At 40.5% G+C, this 21,446-nt stretch overlaps 1 protein-coding gene across 1 annotated transcript in view; it reads left to right on the forward strand.

The window, feature by feature from the left end:
• Positions 1-21,446, forward strand: part of TG (thyroglobulin) — a 168,892-nt gene that overhangs the window by 135,943 nt on the left and 11,503 nt on the right. The window contains exons 42-45 of the mRNA XM_087960087.1: positions 12,310-12,474; positions 14,203-14,370; positions 16,936-17,117; positions 19,357-19,464. Coding sequence (XP_087816213.1) covers positions 12,310-12,474; positions 14,203-14,370; positions 16,936-17,117; positions 19,357-19,464 — 623 coding nt within the window. The remainder of the gene's footprint in view (positions 1-12,309; positions 12,475-14,202; positions 14,371-16,935; positions 17,118-19,356; positions 19,465-21,446) is intronic.

Raw genomic sequence — 21,446 nt, forward strand, 5'->3', positions numbered from 1 at the left:
TGGAGAATTGTGTGTGTGTTTGTTTAATCTATTTGTCAATCAATATGTCATGCCCTTGTTAGAGTCGGCCTCTGAGGGAGAGGAGGAACAGCTGACAGGGAGTGGAGGTGTGGCTCCGGAGGTTGTGGAGGAGGCTGGGGAAGGGCAGAGGCTGGCTGGGCAGTCAGAGGAAGAACCAGGCCCATCCCTTCTGCATCCTAGGACATGCAGTGAGGAACAGAGAAGGAAACAACTTGGCTTACGAGAGAAGAAGCGGCCATGATCCTCCTCAATGGTTGCAGCTGGGGAGAATAGTATATAAGCGAGATGGTTAAAACACAGCATTGCCAGAAGCAAAGCATGTTTTATTTTGGGCTGAAGTTATCTTGGTTGGTGTCCTTCCAACAGACTGTGCCTTGTTATCTCCTTACAGTTGGTAATTACTTACCTTGGTACGTTGTGGAATTTCTTTCATTGTACTTTGTTTTCACCTCTATCTGCTCATTAAGTTTGGACTGTACTGCTTTCTTTTGAAGACTATTTTTGAATAAGTCTTATCTCCAACTGAGAATTATTGAACAGCGGGGCCAAGCTGGAGGCATTAAAGGACATTTATTTACGTTTTGGATTTTGTTATGTTTGTGTACACTCTGGGCCATCACACCATATTTCTGGGCTCTCAAAAGAGCCCCATGGAGGATTAGAGGCCTGGAGGCTAAAACATATGAAAAATAGTTTCAGAAATTTGGTATGTCTAGTCTGGTGAAAAGAACTAAGGTGACATGATAGCAGCCGTTCAATATTTGAGGTGTTGCAACAAGGAAGAAGCGGTAAACCTATTTTCCAAAGCATGTGAGGGTATAACAAGAAGCAACGGATGGAAACTAACCAAAGAGAGAGAATCAACCTAGATGTAAGGAGACGTTTCTTGACAACTAGAACAATTGATCAGTGGAATGGCTTGCCTCTAGAAAGTGTGGATTCTCCCTTATTGGAGGTTTTTAAGAAGAGATTGGACAGCCATTAGTCTGAAATAGGATAGGGTGTCTTGCTTGAGCAAGGGTTGGACTAGAAGACCTCCAAGGTCACTTCCAACTTTGTTATTCTGATGTTTGGGTGCTTCCCTCATAGATTCATAGAGTTAGAATTTGCTATTTAGGGCACGGAGTTCAACTCTTTGGTCAGTAGCAGATTTAAAATAAAGCATCTAGCAGCCATCCAAATATACCCAATGAAGAAGTCATCACTTCCCTTGGTACCTGGAACCTGTTACACTGCTATTATTACAGTATTAGACTTTTTTTCTCTCCTCATATTCATTCAAAATCTGCCTTTATGTTATAGAAGGCCATTATTCCATGTCCTGTAGTCTGGTATAAGAGGACATTCCTAAACTTCTGTGTGACTTTCTCCAAGGCACCTGGGAATATATCAGCGTGTCTTGCTTCAGTCTTTCTATCTCAGTTTTAAAAAGAATCATACAGCTGGAAGATGCTCTGGTGACCACGTTTACAATGGTGGCACACACACCCCGTGGTCACATGATTGCAATTTGGGCACTTGGCAAACAGCTGGTGTTTGCAACTGGTTGCAGCTTCCTGCAGTCACCCAATTGTAATTTGCAAGTTTCCCAGCTAATTGCTGACAAAACAAAAAAGTTTATCAAGGAGGTTTGATCCACTTAAGGACCATGTGATTCACTCAGTGGCACAGTGATTAGAGCGCAGTACTGCAGGCCACTTCTGCTGACTACCGTCTGCTTGCAGTTTGGCAGTTCAAATCCCACCAGGTTCAAGGTTGACTCAACCTTCCATACTTCCGAGGTGGGTAAAATGAGGACCCAGATTGTTGGGGGACAATATGCTGACTCTGTAAACCACTTAGAGAGGGCTGTAAAAAGCACTGTAAAGTGGTATATAAGTCTAAGTGCTATTGCTATTAATAACCATGGTAAAAATGGTTGTAAAAGTTGGGTCCGGTCACATGATGTGTTGCTTTACAATGACCCTGATTTACAATGGTCCCGGTGTGGTGGTAACTGTATTTATTTTGGGAATGGGCTGGAATTAGTAATTATCCTAAAAATATTGTGACAAATCTGTGGGTTTTTTTCCGCTTTGAGATGGCCTCATTGGGCAGTGAATAGTCTCATAAGTAGCACTAATTGGAAGCTGCCAAGAGATATTCAGGAAAATCAATCCAGCAGTTGTATTATAGCAGGACTATGTTTTTTTTTTTTTTTCGTACTCTTTTTTCCCCCCACTGAAGATGGGAAAAATTGGGAGTTTTTAAACCCTGTAACCTGGCTTGGAGGATGAATGCACCAGGTTTTTGGGGTGGGGGGAGTTTAGTCCCTTGAGAAAAATAGTGGGTTGTTGCGTTCGGCAGGCGTTCTTAGATTGTTCTCCAACTTTGTGGCGAAAGATGCTAGGAGCTGTGGGAAACAAAAAATAATTTGCAACATGTTACCCTGGGTTGTGTGTTCCCCAACTGTAGGCTAAATCTGTTTGGAAGTCCCACTAACTTTGGCAGTATTAGTTTCCAAAAAAGAGACTGCACTGGGATGCAGCAGGAAATCATCTAGATTGTGTATGGGTACAACAAGATCCAGAGACACTCTGAACAAATACAGCTATTTGTTGGCTTCTACCTTTTGCGATTGTGGTGACATGCAGACAGCAACATATGCAGTATTGTATATCTGCCCTTTGTGTTCTCATCAGTGTACACCTGAGGACTTCCTGCAAGTGTGACAGAACACAATTAACGTTGATAGTTTCTGGGCAAGATTTGTTTAACTTGTCCATATTTTAATCTTGTCTTTTGTACTTTAAATTTCATATTGTATAGTGTACCTTATTTTATCAATAAGATATATTATACTGACAGCAAACACCACTCCTTACTAGCACTGATGATGTTACCTAGTTGGGGTCATGAAACGTCTGCAAGAAAATAAGCAAGCTCAGAAAGCACATTTCAACCCTGAGCTACAAATATTCTCCTTTATTAATCCCTTATTTTAATGGTGGTGTTTCTGACACAAGTAAACAAACAAACATTTCCAGTCCTTAATGGCAGGGTAGGAAACCTGCCCCCATTCCTGCATTTTTCCTAAAGCAGAACCACACAAGAACAAAAGTATTGTGCTTCTGGCACTAGGATTTGGTAGGATTTGAGGTGGAATGAAATCACCCCACCACCAAGTTGTAGGAACTGGGAGGATGTGGAGAATGTATCTCCCAGCTGACATGGTGTTTTGCCCATGTGTGGCAGGAGTAAGGATGGGTGGAAGGAAAGCAGATTTTTGCAACATCTGGCTGTCCAAATGCTAGAAGAACCAACTCTTTAACTAAGGTGGTATATGTAACTCAGAAGTAGATATTTTTAACTTACGGCATTCAACATTTAAGGATCTGTCCTGTAAATTTTTCTCTGGTTCGTCACCTCTTTTGGAAGATCGTAAGGAAATTTCTCAGTTATGCAAGTGATTAAAATGATGGAAGTGAATGTGCTGGAAGCAGCATGACGGCAATTAGGCAGGGGAACTGCAGATAAGATGAACAGGGAAGCTGTGTGAGCTCTACACTTCCATAATTCCTTCAGCATGGATTGCATAACTTAAAAACTCCAGAGTGCAGAGATCCTGTCTACAAGTAATGGGTGAACACCAGGGCAGTATCTAATAGAACTTCCTTTCTATGGAGCAATACATTTTCAGAAACGTAAGAAGGACCCTTCTTTGTGTTTCCCGACAGTTAGAACAATGAATCAGTGGAACAACTTGCCTCCAAAAGTTGTAAATGCTCCCAACACTGGGAATTTTTAAGAAGAGATTGGACAGCCATTTGTCTGAAATGGACAGCCATTTGTCTGTAGGGTTTCCTGCCTAAGCAGGGGGGGGTGGACTAGAAGACCTCCAAGGTCCTTTCCAACTCTGTTATTCTGTTTCTATTTTTAACAATTATGTGTTAGGTTGAAGAGCAAGTCACAGAACAAGTCAAATTTCCAAAGGTCATAATGAGATATCTCTCCAATTTATTCTCAATTTTAAAATACAGGAAGCTCTCAACTTAACAGTAGTTCATTTAATGACTGTTGCAAGTGACAATGGCCCTGAAAAAAGTGACTTACGAACATTTTTCACGTTTACAACCATTGTGGCGTATACCTGCTGTATACCACCTCTGCTCCGCGCATCCCGTTTTTGCCTTCCCCGGGACCCCAGAAGCACTCTGAAGCAGAGGTGGTATTCAGCAGGTTCTGACCAGTTCTGGAGAACCGGTAGCGGAAATTTTGAGTAGTTCAGAAAACCGGCAAATGCCAGCTCTGACTGGACCAACCCACATCTATTCTCTGCCTCCCGAATCCCAGCTGATCGGCTGGGTCTTCTTTGGTTGCCCTGCACAGGAGAACGGAGCTGGAAAGCAAGTTAGTGGGGTGAGATGGGAATGGAGATTTTGCAATATCCTTCCCCTGCCACGCCCACCAAGCCATGCCCACAGAACCAGTAGTAAAAAAAATTTGAATCCCACCACTGCTCTGAAGGCCAAAAATGGGAACCTGCAGAGTGTTTTTGGGGACCAGGGAGGACAAAAATGGGATGCGTGAAGGGTTCAGGAGGCCAAAAACAGGTCTGTATTCGCTCTATAAGGTGCACAGACATTCCCGCCCACTTTTCTTGGTGAAAAAAGTGTGTCTTATAGTCCGAAAAATATGGTACATTAGAGGAAGATGTGTAGAAAGGCCCTGTGCATTAAGCGAACTTGTTAGCTGTGTAGTGTTGCAAAACTTTCTGCAAACTTGCAAATCATATGTAAAACAGAAAATACACCAAACATTGTAGTGCTAACCAACTGACTCAGATAGTAAAGGGATTTTTGCAGATTTTTCACTAGGGAAACATTTATATTTTCTGCACGAACTGTTCCCAATTGTTGTGCTGTTTGTTTGTTTGTTTGCATCCTCCCTTTGTTATTTTTTTTAAATAACTCAAGATAGCAAACATATCCAACATAACACCCTTCTCCTCCTATTTTATGATGCAATTAATCCATTAGGAGTAGGATATTCAAAATTCTCTAGAGACTGAATCCATATTGGATGTCTATTATAACTCTACTTTTGAACTTTTGAATATTTTGAACTGAGACAATATCTGCCAGCTTCTGTAGAATAGGATAAGGAGCCTTCAAGCCGGGAGAAAGGCACTGGAGACAAAATGGAGGCATTGGAAAGTGGGTCCATTTACTGATGAACAGACCTACATGTTTGTAGTTCTGGTGCAGCTGACCAAATGGAGTTGAGGGGGGGCGGGTTATACCTTTTCTTGAGCTTTGCACTTGAGCTTCCTGTTCCTGTGCAAGAACATGTATTCTATTGGCTGTTGTCAGATTCCCATGGGACCATGTAGGGATCATGTTTGTTTGAGCTAAGTTTGGTTGAAGTTTGGATTGCTGATGCAATGAAGGGGCGTTGGGCAATTCCTATTGTGGCTGAGGGCTTATCCTACCTTTGTTGAATCTTGGGTGAGGATATTTGCTTATGAATATAGCTATCTATCTCTTTATCTCTTAAGTGCTGACATCTGCTGTGGGCTATTAAGAAAAAGTAGGGGCTGCTTTCTCCCTCTAAAAACTTCTCATCCAGGGAAATATAATATTCTCTGCCTTTTTAATATGTCTCAAAATATTTCATTCTTCTAGGAGAGGGGTGAGTGCTAATTTTCTACAACCTTTTTTTTTGCCTTGGTTGTTAAGTGAATCACTGCAGTTCTTAAGCAAATCACATGGTTTTTAACGCAAACCGAGCTTGATTTTGCTTGCCAGAAACTGACTGGGAAAGTTGCAAATGATCACATAAACTGAAGATATTGCAACCATTGGAAACGCATGCCGGTTGCCAAATGACCAGATTTTGATCGTAAGGATGCTGCGATTGTCTTAAGTGAGAGAAGCAGTTGTAAGTCACTTGTCCACATCCCAACTGATGATCCCAAAACAAAGCAAGCATGCTTGATACCTTCCAATGTCTCAGTGCAAAATTTTATTATGTCATTTCGGCACTATTGAAGGCAAAGCCAACTCTACCTAATTCCCAGCAAACCCCACATAGCTCTATGAATTTTTCCCCCTTCCCCTCTATAGTGCAGTTCACATTGTCCAATTGTTGTTGTCTTGTTATGAGAAAGCATCTCTGGGTTTGGCTAACACCTGCAGATGTGTCCTTGGGTCTCACGCCTGGAGTCTGGAGTTCACATTCCATTTCCACCCTCCCCTCCCCTTGGTTTGTTGGCAAGCAGAGAAGTGGTAATAGTTGCAACAGCATAAGCACGCTTGCCTCTTGCCACGTGACATCACTTTTTTCAGTGCTCTGAACAGTCACTAAAAGAATGGTTGTAAGTCAAGGACTAAAGTTTCTGTAAGGAAGAAACCTCTTTGTGCTGGGAATTGGATCTGAAAGGAACTGACTCATCTTACTGATGTGCCACAATGAGTATTTGAAGAACTTGCTTCTGTTCTTCTACAGGGGAACAGAAATTGTTTGAAGAACTTGTAGCTGTACGTTTCCTTCTTCAGCTCAACCCAAGTCTGTTTGAACAAATCAACCTGGTTATCCCAGACCACATTTGTCTTATACAGCCCCTTTGTATAGGAAATAGACCTTGGGGAAAACAGATGCCCCCAGATTTCTTATTACTCAGGTATTTGCTCTATGTAGCGCACTCTTTTAAATAGAAAGTGTGAGACTTTCCTGGAGACCAACCAGTTGGAGGAAGCAATACAGAAACCAGCAAAATATTTATAATATCAAGGGCCTTGAAAATTTGCTGCTAGAAAAAACAACAACAGTGTGCCTGTTTCCTTTTAGCACTTGGAGCCCCAAAGCAAAATATTCTGATTTTGTTATGGGGTGAGGAGAGCTATCTACTTGACTTTAGTGGACAGAAGACCAAAGGTCTTATATCTAGGTAGTCCTTGACTTATAACAACAGTTGCATCTAAAATTTCTGTTGCTGAGAGACAGCTGTTAAGTGAATTTTTCCCCGTGGTGGGATTCAAATTTATTTATTCAAATTTGCTTACTGTGGGCGTGGCTTGGTGGGCGTGGCATGGGAAGGATACTGTAAAATCTCCAGTCAGAGGTTGTATTTGCCGGTTCTCCGAACTACTTGAAATTTCCGCTACTTTTCTGCAGAACTGGTCAGAACCTATTGAATACCACCTCTGATGTGATCCCGTTTTATGACCTTTCTCACCACAGCCATTAAGTGAATCACTGCAGTTGTTAAAATAGTAACATGATTGTTAACTAAATCTGGTTTCCCCCTTGCCTTTGCTTGTCACAAAATGTGACCAAACAACCCCGTGTTCTGACCCACACCCTTTTTCAATAAATCAAACACAATCCAAAAGGAACAGAAAACTTGTAATGCTTTTACAAAATAATTAGCTGTGATAAGCACAAGTCTTGCCAAACTGTGTGAGACTTGCCAAAAGATAACAGACAAGAAATAATTTGCAAAATAAGAATCTTCAAATACAAACTCAGGATACTGGAATATCCATGAGGCTGGAGTTTCAAAACGTCTTTGCCTTCTGCAAAGAAGGTTAGTTTCACAGCTGGCTTTTATCTTCTTGAAGGAGGGGCCATTACCTCGCAGCCTTACTCCCGAATCACCCGTGGTGTTGTAACTGCTCTTTTCTATGAGCAATCCTCGGTACAGGCTCCTCGGGAACCTCCTCATCACTGCTGCCAGCCCCCACAATCTCTGAAGGCAGCAGTCCATTCCCAGGTCCTGGCCCCTCATCTGAGTCCTCGCTCTCCTCAGCCATCCACACCTGCTGCCAGCTAACCACAACACCCCAGGACGTTTAAACAGTCGTAAATATGAGTCAGTTTCCAAGTGTCTGAATTTTGTTCACATGACCACGGGGCTGTTGCAATGGTCATAAGTGTCAACTCTGAAGCAAACCTGGTTGGGGCCATTTTGGAGGCTTCAGGGTTGCCACAATGCGAAGAAGGGATAGGGAACATAGTTAGATGGGGGTTTTGTAGCCAAAACAAAATAGTTTCCTGTGGGAACCAAGGATATTCCAACAGGTGGTTGGGGAGAGGAGGAGTCCGGTTACCAAGCAACCAGCCAGCACCTTGATTTGACATTGTGACTGATTATTTGGGGGAAGGGGGAACTTTCACTTTTTAATCAGGTGAAAACCGCAGGAACTTTCAGAGTTGGTTTTCACCCGTTTGTGCCAATATGATATCTCCAATAAAACTGTTCTTTGAAGAATCCGCCTGCCTTGGAGTTCTGCTTTCTATGAGGCTATTACTTGGAACCTTGACAATAAGTGGGGAAAAGGGTCATAAGTCATTTTTTTCAGTGCTGTTGTAACTTCAAAATGGTCACTAAATGAACTGTTGAACCAACCTGTATTAAGTGTTGATGCCTACTCAGCAATCAGCTCCAAAGTTTGGAGTTCAAAATATTTCCTCCCGAGCTGCATTTGTTCAATGTAAGAGTTGTTGAGCAAATCACGTGTCAAGCAGATTCTGAACATACTTTTATGTCTCCAGATTGCATGTGGCAGTAGCTGTGTTATGCACAATAAACATTTACGCCAGGTGTCAAGGAAAAAATATATATTTTCCATGTAGTCAGTCATATTTCCATGCATGGATTAAGCATTGGTGGGAGTGAGATGGATTGAGAGGGAGTGATTTAAAAAAAAAAAGTTTTCAGTAACCTTTTGTGTAAGCCCTTGTTCCAAACTTTGATTTCATAATTTCTGAAACTATTTTTTTTTTTGCTAATTTAGCTTTGCTGTTCTAAAGCTCATATATCTGACTATATTTCCTTTTCTTTCATTCCTTTGAAATGAATTACACAATCTTTATCTAAGGCGAATATATTCTTCCTAGGAAATTTAGACAATTCTAGCTGCAGAAATGGGGAAGTAAGATAAGAACACGAAGAAAAGAAGAAGCAAAATGCAAGGCTTCTATTGCTTTGCAAATACCATCATTGTGGACAATGCAATCAAAACACGATAAAAAAACTAACTCAGGACTAATCCAGATGAAATGAGTGGCTCTTTCCAATTGTTGACTCAATTGGCTTTATTGACAATTTTTTTAAAAAATGCTACCCTAATGCATTCGAAGCACAGAATTATAGACTTTTGATATTCCATGCTTTCAGTTTCCAGGTAGTCCTCTGCTTATTCATTTGGCCAATGTTCAAAGTTATGATGACACTGAAAAAAGTGACATGGCCAATCCTTACATTTATGACCATTGCAACATCCCTGCCATCATGTGATCAGAATTTAGGTGCTTGGAAGCCAGTATATATTTATGATAGTTACAGTGTTCTGGGATCATGTGATCATCATTTATGACCTTCCCAACTGGCTTCTCTTCGATCAATATGAGGGCATGTTATTCCCTTCATGGAAATTGCTAAAATAATACATTTTTCATATATGTCTATATTTTAATAACAGGGATGCAGTGGCTCTGTGGCTAAGATGCTGAGCTTATTGGACTTCTTTGTTTGTTACAAGCACATTAGACTGACTTAAGAGGACACAGTGGGTCAGTGGTTAAGATGCTGAGCTTTGTGATCAGAAGATCGGCAGTTCAGCGGTTCGAATCCCTAGCACCGCATAATGGAGTTAGCTCCCGTTACTTGTCCCAGCTTCTGCCAACCTAGCAGTCCGAAAGCACGTAAAAATGCAAATTGAAAAATAGGGACCACTTTGGGGAGTCTTCCGGTTTGCAGGGCTTCGGCGGCAGACAGGAATCCGCAATTGTGCGCAGTTTCTGCCTGGGCTTGTCACTGGAGCACCCCGAGCCAGCAGGCTTTGGGGCTAAGCCACCCCATAGAGGTGGTGAAGACGGAGAGACCCAGCAGGGTCGAGGGGAGCCACACCTCTCCTCCTCAGCTGGCTAAACTCCCTTTCCCGAAGGCGGTAAGAGCGGCGGTCAGAAATGGCCGCCTCAAAGAAGCACTCAGCCAGAAAAGAAAGTACAGGAGGAAGTTAAGAAGTGAAAGTTTTTGGCTGACCGGGACAAAAAATAACAACTAACAACTGGAATTTAAATTTTGCAAAAGATACATTGCTCCCAAAGAAGAGTCGGAATCAGCGAACAAAAGTGAAAAGGAAAAGTTTTTTTCTTCACTCTTCTTCCTCATGCTGACAACGAGAAGATCTGAATAAAGAAATCGGAAAAATCCGCTTTGGCATCAACAGGTAATTAAACTGGAAATATAATTAAATGCCAAAAGGACAATAAAGATTTCTGAGCACTAAAAAATCCTTTTTTTGCTATAAGTGGGAAGGGAGAGGAAAAGAATAAGGGCAGGACTTGGAAGGAGGAGACTGCTTGGAATTCAAAATAATTTAAAAATAAATCTTAACAAGACTTCTAAAGGATACATTTTAACTGGAATTTTGCAACTAAATAGTAACCCCAAGAAGAGAAAGTGAAAAAAGAAGAAAGTGTTAAAAGAAACAGCTTGTGTGTATTCGGATTGTTTGGTGACTTTGGGACTTTTGGAAATCATATTTGAACGACTAAAAACAATTGGGTGGTTGTTTAAAAAACAACAACTCTACAATGGCATTACCTCTGGATGAACTGAATGAACTGAAAATGGAATTTAAAAAATATAAAGAAGAGGAACAAGAAGGGAAGGGCTCCTTTGGTTCCATTTTTCAATTCTTAGAAATGGTGATTGGTGTTTACAAGAAACAACAAGAAAAGACTGCGCAACAAGAAGATTGGGACAAAGAAGAAGCCATTTTTAATGAACAAGTAATTCTATCTGGGGAAGAAAAGGGAAAAGGGGGAAAGAGAATGGAGAATTTAAGACCTAAAAAAACAGCCAAAAAAGGGAAAAATAATGTGAAAAGGGGATATAATGTTGGAAAGCAACAGAAAAGGGGAATACAGAAGAGGGAAATGGAGGTGGAGAGACAGGGGGTAAAAAGGGGAGAGAGAAGAAAGGCAAGAAGGAAGGGAAGAGAAGTTACAAAGGGCTGGAGCAAGATGTAAAGAAACAGGATTTATTCAGAGATAATGGGTGAAAATTTAACTGAAAAAGGGATTATGTAAAGGTACATAAGATTGTATTGTTATATTTGTAATAGAAATAATGTTAGAAAATTGGAAACAACATATGATTAAAAAGTGGAATAAAATAGTTAGTGTAATTTAGTGAAACTTTTGTGAACAAAATAAATGAAATGAAATAAATGAGAGAATTGAACTAGGAAGGAATGGGAACATTTTAACTACTCAACGTTTTATAAAATATAAGTGAAGTGGGAGGGAAGTAATTATGGAAAGTTTATAAGTGTTTCCATAGAAGTATGATACTTATTTGAAAAGTAATGTGTAAAATGTTCAAGATTTAAATGAATATTAATATTAATGATAGAATTGAATTGGTATGGATTGTTGTTTTAATTATGTTATATATTTATATTTTTTCTTTTTTTAAAATACATTGTATAGTTTTAGAATGTACCAAGCAGAATCCGAATGGAAGTTATGTATTATATTAAGTGTTATAATTTTAGGGGAAAGATATAAAGGCGTCATACTCCAATCAGTGATCACAGGAGAAATTTTGCTTAATGAGAAAAGATACTAGACAGCTGAAACAGGACAGACAAAGAATATAAGTATGATGATTTGAATTGAGATGAAATAAATAAAATAACATTAAGAAAGTTGAAAGAGGAGAGAAGTTATATAGAAAACGTAGAATGGTAATAAGATATGGAATGGAATATAAAAATGAGCATGAATTTGAATTTGTGTCTGCACGAAGAGATGTAACCCGGGATCAGGCTGCTTTCAAAAAAGATGTTTTATGTTTTTATGTTCTATGTTTTGTTTGTTTATGTTTGTTTTTAAAAATCAATAAAATTTTCAAAAAAAAAAAAGAAAAGAAAAATAGGGACCACTTTGGTGGGAAGGTAACAGCATTCCGTGCGCCTTCGGTGTTTAGTCATGCTGGCCACATGATCACGGAGACGTATTTGGACAGTGCTGGCTCTTCAGCTTTGTAACGGAGAGGAGCACCGCCCCCCAGAGCCGGAAACGACTAGCACGTATGTGCGAGGGGAACCTTTTACCTTTATCTTTATATTTTAATGCTTCTGGCCTGTGAATGATATGAAATAAAATTGCTGGACTCCCTTGAGTGTTTTCTTCCTTCCTTTCTAGGTTTTTTTTTATGTCCCTTAAAAGCATGCCTTCAAGATATACACAGATCCACCGCCAACTTAATTCTCCCCCTTTTTTTTTCTCCCTTAGGGAGGTTCTGCTTTCTCTCCAGCGATAACACTCAGCAAAGAGAAAGCACAATCCCAAGCTGCCATTTTGGCTCGCGAAGTGGGCTGCCCATCAACCAGCAGCTCTGAAATGGTCTCGTGCCTTCGCCAGTTGCCTGCCAAGACACTTAACGATGCACAAACCAAGGTGCGTTGATTTGTGGGGGGGGCGGGCACGGTTTAAATGCATGGGTGTGCAAAGCTAGTAGGGTAGGGGAAAAAAGGCCATCTGGTATGTGGGATGAATGTCTTCTTGGCTCAGAATCTCTTTTGGCTCAGAAGGAAGTGGAACAAAAAATAAATAAAACTAGCACTGTACATTTGATGAATTAGTTGTGAACTGTCCGTGGCCTGAAAACTGTGCGCAGCCTCAAACCCCAACCAGCAAATGAGAATGGGAAATGAAACCGAGATTTTGCAAGTTCTGTAGGTCCACAGGCCCTCTGAAAGCCAGCAATTCATATTTTTTGACAAAGTTATTTCAGCTGTCTCCAGGAGAAAATGAGAAAAGGGGGAGAAATATTTCTTTCATATATGCCCCACTGTGCACATGCCAGAGTGTCACTCCTTGTTGTCATAAGAGCTCCCTTGAACCCCTTTGAACAGAGAGGAGGGCACTGGATAATGGGAGGCAGCTTCTGGTTGAATGTTAGACAAAGATCTAAATGGGTAAAGGAAAGGAATATTAAATTGTTTTTCCTTCCTTCCTTCCTTCCTTCCTTCCTTCCTTCCTTCCTTCCTTCCTTCCTTCCTCCCTCCCTCCCTCCCTCCCTCCCTCCCTCCTTTCCTCCTTCCCTTCTTCCTTGTTCCTTTCCTTCCTTCCTTTTTTCTTTTTCTCTCCCTTCCTTTCTTTTTCTTTCCTTCCTTCCACCTTTCTTTCTTTTTTCTCTCTCTCCCTTCCTCCTTTTTCTTTCTGTCTTCCCTTCTTCCTTCCTTCTTTCCTTTCTTTTCTCTCTCTTCCTTTCTTTTTCTTTCCTTCCTTCCTTCCTTCCATCTTTCTTTCTTCTCTCTCCCCTCCCTCCTTCTTTCTTTCTTTCTTTCTTTTTTCTCCCTCCCCTTCCTTCCTTCCTTCCTTCCTTCCTTCCTTCCTTCCTTCCTTCCTTCCTTCCTTCCTTCTCGTTCTTTCTGCCTTTGTGTAAAAGAAAACCATTCAGGTTGCAATTTATTTAGTTCATCCTGGGATCATGTACTTTGGTATAAATATCCCTTGAGCATCGCTGGCTGGAGAATTTTGGGAATTGAAGTCCATACCTCTTAAAATTGGCATGGTTGAGAAACATTGGTTTAGAAGACAGGAGTGTTTTTCTAAAGAAGGAAGGAGCAACTGTGATGTCTCTTTAATCCTTAGGATTGTTATTTATTATAGAAGTTCAGACCTGAACAATCCAATTACACAATACTTATGCCACTGAAGATGGATCAGAAAGATACAAATGATCAAAAACGTTGATATGATACTAGCTGATAAGGTGTGTGTGTGTGTGTCTGTGTGTAACACCCCTGAACAGCAACTGAGAATGAAGGGAAGCCATTCTTTTTATCAAAAATTACTTTCTGGGGGCACTGATGATTTATTTAGGCCTATACACGGGTACTGAAGAACAAAGGAACTTGTAGGTTCAGCTGTTTTTGAACTGTGGCAGGTGCTACTAGGCATAAACTATTAATACACATTTGTGATTTGCACAAGCAATTCCCTAGTTTGTCTGCCTCTAGTAAAAGTTACTAGTACGATTATAATGGTGTTTTCTTTCTTCTCGATTACCAGTGGCCATTGATGCTTTCTGTCCCCCTTCTTACTCCATTCCGGCATTCATAGGGTTTACTCCACGTTTTTTCCACTCCGATGCTAATCTTTTCATGATTCTTTGTGCAGCTCCTCGCCATAAGTGGCCCATTCCAATATTGGGGTCCAGTTGTTGATGGTTCCTACGTGCAGGAACCTTTTCCAGCTGCTTTGCAACGTTCCCGACTTTCAAAGTTGGACCTACTCGTTGGAAGTGCTCAACAAGATGGGCTGATCAGTCGTGCAAAGGCAATTAAGGTAATCCAAAATGCCAGGCCTGAAACTGATGTGTAACCACAGCTGCAATTATAGAGATAATTTGACTCACAACAGAAAATCTGGGGCCTCCCTTATGTATACTCGCATATATGATGAAACAGTACATATTTTGCTGACAGTACCAGTGGCAGGAACCAGCATTAGCAGTTCGACTCACGTAATAGCTGCCTTGTTTAACGAGCAAAATTCTGAATTTGTAAGTCACTCAGAGCCACTGCCTGAGATGGGCAGCCATGGAAATGGAACAAACAAAGAAACCAATAAATAAAATTCTGGTGTAAGTCGACCAAAACTGGATGCACTTTTCCAGTATGGCCACACCTGGAATACTGCATCCAGTTCTGGTCATCACATTACAAAAAAAGAGGTTGAGACTTTGGGAAAAGTGCAAAGAAGAGCAAGTAAGATGATTAAAGGCCTGGAGACAAAAACACATGAAGAACGGTTGCAGGAACTGGGTATGGGCCAGTCGAGAGAAAAGAAGCTAAAAAAAGATAATTTCATTCTATTGTATGCATATATTTATAATATTATTAGCTGCGCAGGATGGACAGCATATAAATATAATAAACCAACCAACCAACCAATAAGTAGTCCTTGACTTATGAACACAATTTAGCCCAACATTTCTGTTGCTAAGCAAGACAATTGTTAAGTTAATTTTGTCTCATTTTATGACCTTTCTTGCCACAGTTGCTAAGTGAATCACTGCAGTTGTTAAGTTAATAACATGGTTGTTAAGTGAATCTGGCTTCCCCATTGACTTTGCTCGTCAGAAGTTCCCAAAAGGTGATCGTATGACCCCGGGATACTTCAACCGTGATAAATACGGACGAGTTGCCAAGCATTTGAATTTGGATTATGTGACCATGATGCTACTACAATGGTCATAACTGTGAAAAATGTTCATAAGTCACTTTTTTTCAGTGACTCTAAAAGTTCACTAAATGAACTGTTGTAAATCAAGGACTGAGGGATGCGGTGGCTCAGTGGCTAAGATGCTGAGCTTGTCGATCAGAAAGGTCGGCAGTTCGACGGTTCGAATCCCTAGTGCTGCCTAACGGAGTGAGCTCATGTTACTTCTCCCAGCTTCTGCCAACCTAGCAGTTTGAAAGCATGTAAAAATGCAAGTAGAAAAATAGAGATCACTTCGGTGGGAAGGTAACAGCGTTCTGTGCACCTTAAGGCGTTTAGTCTTGCCGGCCACATGACCACGGAGACATTTCCGGACAACACTGGCTCTTTGGCTTTTGTAACGGAGATGAGCACCTCCCCCTAGAGTCAGAAACGACTAGCATGTATGTGCGAGGGGAACCTTTACTTTTACCTTTAAGCCAAGGACTAGCTGTATTAATAGTCCATCATCAACCTATAGAGTTCAAATTGACCTCAAGAGATCAATTGCGGAACCTGGGCCTACGTGTCCATAATCATTTTTAGTGTAAAAACCAGAACCTTAAAAAAAAAATCTGAGTTAGGCCAACACTATTTTTTTTTTAAATGTATTATTAGTTGTCAAGTCTGAAACGATTTGGAAAAAGGATTATTCAAACTGAGTTTTTAAGCCAATAACCATCAGCAGCAGGGTCCATGTGGAATTCTTAGATTCCCAGTTTTTCAGGAAATTATTCTGTAGCCAGTGCAAGGGTGGGAAATATAATCTGGGGCTAGAAGAAATATAGTCTTTGAAAAGAGAAGGGGGGTTGTGTGGGATGTGCATGTGTACATACATATGCAAATATATATACACACACACACACACACCAGAGATGGTACTCAGCAGGTTCTGACCAGTTCTGGAGAGCCGGTAGTGGAAATTTTGAGTAGTTCGGAATACCACCTCTGACTGGCCCCACCCCCATCTATTCTCTGCCTCCCAAGTCCCAGCTGACTGGCTGAGTCTTCTTTTGTTGCATTGCACAGGAGAACAGAGCTGGAAAGCAGGTTAGTGGGGTGGAGAGAGAATGGATATTTTGCAGTATCCTTCCCCTGCCACACCCACCAAGCCACACCATGCCCACCAAGCCACGCCCATAGAACTGGTGGTAAAAATTTTTGAATCCCAACACACACACACACACACACACACACACACACACACACACACTTAAATGGATAGGGAAAATCTCCTTAAAATAGTTTTGGCTTCCACTAAGAGTAAAACTGGAAAAAGGTTTCTTTGTTGCTGGCTGGATTTCTGAATGATTCATGCGCCAGGTGTGATTCCTAGAACGTCTTACCTGAGTTTCTGTGCTAGATCAGGATCTTTTCAGCTTTGAGACGTCTTCTTGAATTCTGAGCACCTATAGTATAGTAGTGCTCTTACACGCACAAAATATACTTACAGGTATTTATAGTTATCAGAAAGATTTGAAATGGATAAAAAGATAGTATGTAAAACAGAATTGGAAGTGCAACTGTACAGCAATGATCAACATGTAATTGCTTGAATGCGTACATTTTTTTGTGGAAATGCCAACAACCATTTCTGAGTGTGAAGTGGCTTTCTGAATTCTTCTGCCTGTTCTTTTCCCCTTTAATTAGCGTTTTGAAGAAAGACAAGGCCGGGCCAATAGCAAAACCGCTTTTTATCAAGCCCTCCAAAACTCTTTGGGCGGTGAAGAGTCCAACCTTCTCATCCAAGATGCAGCTACGTGGTTTTATTCCCTAGAACATTCATCCACTGAGTATGCTTCCTTTTCCAGAGCATTAGAAAATGCCACTCGGTAAGTTTCTCCCTTTTTTTTGTTAAGGTTGGAGAGAAATCATGGAAAGAAGGCATGGGGAAAAAGGACAAGCAAGAGATGATTTCTTAGAACAAGACATTACTCTGTAGAAGCCATATATATAAACAAGGGTTTAGTAAAGGGTTATTGTGCCTCACTATTCTGGCTAGCAATTGTGACTTCTAGGATATAGTCCCCAAATCTTTAGTGTAATGGTTAAGGTGCTGGCTTAGAAACCAGGAGACGGTAAGTTCTAGTTGCACACATGTTTATAAAAATTGTGGCTTATCGCACTTGGATGTCAGGATGAACATAAGCTCCATAGCGCCTCATGTACGAGATGCTAATTTTGATGCACCCTGCAGAGGTGTACATGGACAGAAAAGAGAAGCAACCCAAATCCAAATGCTTGGATAAATATATCAAGTTGAGTTCAGTTTTAAATTACGGGCTGCAGACCTTCCAATGAATTCAAGAAAGGTATTTTGAGCAGGAGAGACGTAACCCTCAAATACGGTCTTTTGCAGTTGAAATTTTTTGTTTTGGCTCCTCATATGTCATTTCTTCACATTTTAAATTTGGCAGCTTTACCACATTGGACTAAAAATAAGAAACCAACTTCCATCTGCTCCTCAGGATATCGATTCTTGTTCATTCCTTGCGATGAATTTTTTCCCCCTTTTAAGCAGAGAAGGCGTAAGATACAACTGCAGGTGTTATTTTAGAGTTCCCCTTCAGCCATTCCAATAATTTAATTTATTTATTTTATTTATTTGTATCCCGCCTTCATTATTTTTACAAACAACTCCTGTCCCACCTCCAACAGATCAGCATCAGAAACAAACGTATGTATAAACACAGCCTTAAGTTTGCTAAAGGCGGAAAGATGGCTGAAATTGGAATTATAAGCAACCAACTACAGGCGTAAAAGAGGGCTAAAACATGGAAAAGAGAAAACTTTATACAATTATTTTAATGTATTATTTTATATTGTATTCCTAATGGAACATGCATAACTCATATGGCTGCACCAGGCTTTTTTAAAAGAATATTTTCAGTATAAGAAAATGATTTTTAAAAAAGAAAAAAAGAAGAGAAAATTGGAAAACAGGGGGGAAAAGGGAGAATTATGACTTCTGCCATTTTTTGTCAAGTACTGTAACTGTGCTCTTACTCTTTCTCCTTTTTAGTCCCCAAATCCATAAATAATTTGTTCAGTCTTTTCTTCTTTCAACTAAAAGTCCATATAAAGCTCCCAGTTTTCTCTAAAAAAAATATTTTATCGTTTTTGTTATCTAATCAAGCTGGTCAATTTTGCTATCTCAAGCTCCTTGAATGTTATAATCCATTCTTCTAATTCTTTATTCTTCCACTTTTGTGTGTACAATAATCTTGTCACAGTTACCAAATACAGTATGAGTTTCCTATATAGGTAATCCTCAACAACATCTAGAAGCATCTTATGCCAACCTGGTTCTTCGTAGGTCACATGCATTGCATGTTGGGTTCCATGTGCTTAGAGAAGTACGCTGTATATGGCCATTTGTCTAGAGAACATTTGAAGTTATGCGGGTGCTGAAAAAAGCAGTCACTTGATCAAAATTTGGATGCTTGGCCTGAAGTCACATGATGGTTGTTTGTGACCTTCCCAGGCAACCTTTGACAAAAAAGTGGGGAAAGTTGGATTTGCTTTTATGACAATGTGATTCACTTAATGACCAGAGTGACTCACTTAACGACCACAGCATAAAAAGTCATAAAACTAGGCCACAACTCACTTCTTGAGAACCTTGCTTATTGATGGACATAATGATCCCAACTGTAGGCATAAACTGATGTGGGAAGAAATATCCCTCTGGTTCAGTTCCAAGCAGGGAGAAAGACACTGGGAACATGGAGGTTGATTGGAAAGATGGTTTACTGATGAAGCAGAACCACCTGGGTTTGTGGTTCTGGGCAGCTGACAAAATGAAGTCATTCATCCAAACTGTAATTCCCATTTTGGAAACCTATAATGTTTGACTCAAATGTATGGACTTTTATGTTCCTTTCCCCTTCTCTTGGTTGTTCTACCTCCCTACCTAATGGAAAATTTTGGAGAATTTAAAGCTTCTTGTTTTGGGTTAATCTGGAGCATGTGGATATGGAGTTACAGCAGAAAGGCAGAGACTTAAGATCTATTTGTGGTTGAAAGTTAATTGTTTCCAGATTGTAAGGATGTTTTCTTTACTGTTTTTAGAGACTACTTCATCATTTGCCCAACTATAGATATGGCAAAGGAATGGGCTAATAGCAAGAGAGGAAATATTTTCTTGTACCATGTGCCAGACAGCAATTCCTTGAGCAGGTAAGGATAATCTTTTGGCCTATCTTATTTGTAAAATGATTTAGGTAAGAATAAAAGTAGTCTTTGGATCAATCCAGAGATGGTATTCAGACAGTTCTGACAAATTCTGGAGAACCGGTAGCGGAAATAGTGGATGTGCATAAGTGCCCCAACGTGCCTACCGTCCCTGTCCTATTGTTTTTATATATATATACTGATACCTATATATATATATACTACCCCCTGATACCTCCAGCTCAAACACACCCCAACCAGGCACCCAGATGAAACCCAGCTTCCTAACTAATGATATCCATTTACCCGGCCAAGCTGCACTAAAGACCTCCATTAAAGTAACACAATGCCAGCCAATCAAGATACAAAAGAGCCAAAAACAGACAGAAGATATCAGAAACACCCATCAAGCAGAACACAGCAACTCGAGACCAATAAACACAGACCAAGACTCCCAACCAATCAGGATGAAGAAAAACCATGGCACAGCAATAGCTGCCTCAAATTTAAATCTGAAACCACTGTAAAAGTCTGACCCACAGACGGACACAATACGAAGCCTGATGATGGCAGATGAGATATACAACTTTAAAGAACTATGGAAAATATACATGGAAAACTTAAGAAAACATATATATATATATATATATATATATATATATATATATATATATATATATATATATATATATATATATGATCTTTGTTATTCGGGTTTTCTCCGCGTAAGATTCAAAGTATCTAGGCAACGTTGGCGAGGTCCCACTCGCCATCTTCAGGCTGGTGCTTTCGGCTTAGTGCCAGTGCAAGCAGTGTGTGACCGGAGCTGCCATCTCTATATATACAAGTGGTGGGGGATGGTGTGCTGGGCTGGTTGGCTGTGCTGCAGCCTCTTGATTGGTTGATGGAGTTGATGTTGGTATAATGGGCTGTGTAATGGCCTTTTGTTGTAGAGATATCCTGGATCTTGTGCTGTCATCAGATCCAGGATATCTCTACAACAAAAGGCCATTACACAGCCCATTATACCAACATCAACTCCATCAACCAATCAAGAGGCTGCAGCACAGCCAACCAGCACAGCACACCATCCCCCACCACTTGTATATATAGAGAGATGGCAGCCCGGTCACACACTGCTTGCACTGGCACTAAGCCGAAAGCACCAGCCTGAAGATGGCGCAGTGGGACCTCGCCAAACGTTGCCTCAGATACTTTGAATCTTACGGGAGAAAACCCGAATAACCAAAGATCCACATACAAATACCATGAGAACCTCAGAAAACAAATATATATATATATATATATATATATATATATATATATATATATATATATATATATATATATATATATATATATCCATAACTATGTTTTTACTTATACCTATTATCTTGTAAGCAATTGACAATAAAAATAAATAAATAATAAATAAATAAATAAAATAAATTTTGAGTAGTTTGGAGAACCGGCCAATACCACCTCTGACTGGCCCCACCCCCATCTATTCTCTGCCTTCCGAGTCCCAGCTGATGGGCTGGGTCTTCTTTTGTTGTCCTGCACAGGAGAACAGAGCTGGAAAGCAGGTTAGTGGGGTGGGGAGGGAATGGGGATTTTGCAGTATCCTTCCCCTGCCACACCCACCAAGCCACGCCTACAGAACCAGTAGTAAAAAAATTTGAATAGCATCAATGGATCAATCCTTATGCTCACAATGATTAGGGAACTGGAGGCTAAAACATACGAAGAACGGATGCTGGAATTGGATATGTCTAATACAATGAAAAGAAGGACGAAGGAAGACATGATAGCAGTGTTCCAATATTTGGGGTGTTGCCATAAAGAAGAGGGGTGGGGGGTCAATTTATTTGCCAAAGCACCTGAAGGAAGGACAAGAAGTAATGAATGCAAACTAACCAAAGAGAGAAAAAGTCTAGAACTAAGGAGAAATGTCCTAACAGTGGAAGGGCTTGCCTCCCAAAATTGTG

The sequence above is a fragment of the Notechis scutatus genome, chromosome 3, assembly GCF_049901735.1.
Source record: "Notechis scutatus isolate UNSWTSFEM ecotype Mainland chromosome 3, rNotScu1.2, whole genome shotgun sequence".
Lineage (NCBI taxonomy): Eukaryota > Metazoa > Chordata > Lepidosauria > Squamata > Elapidae > Notechis > Notechis scutatus.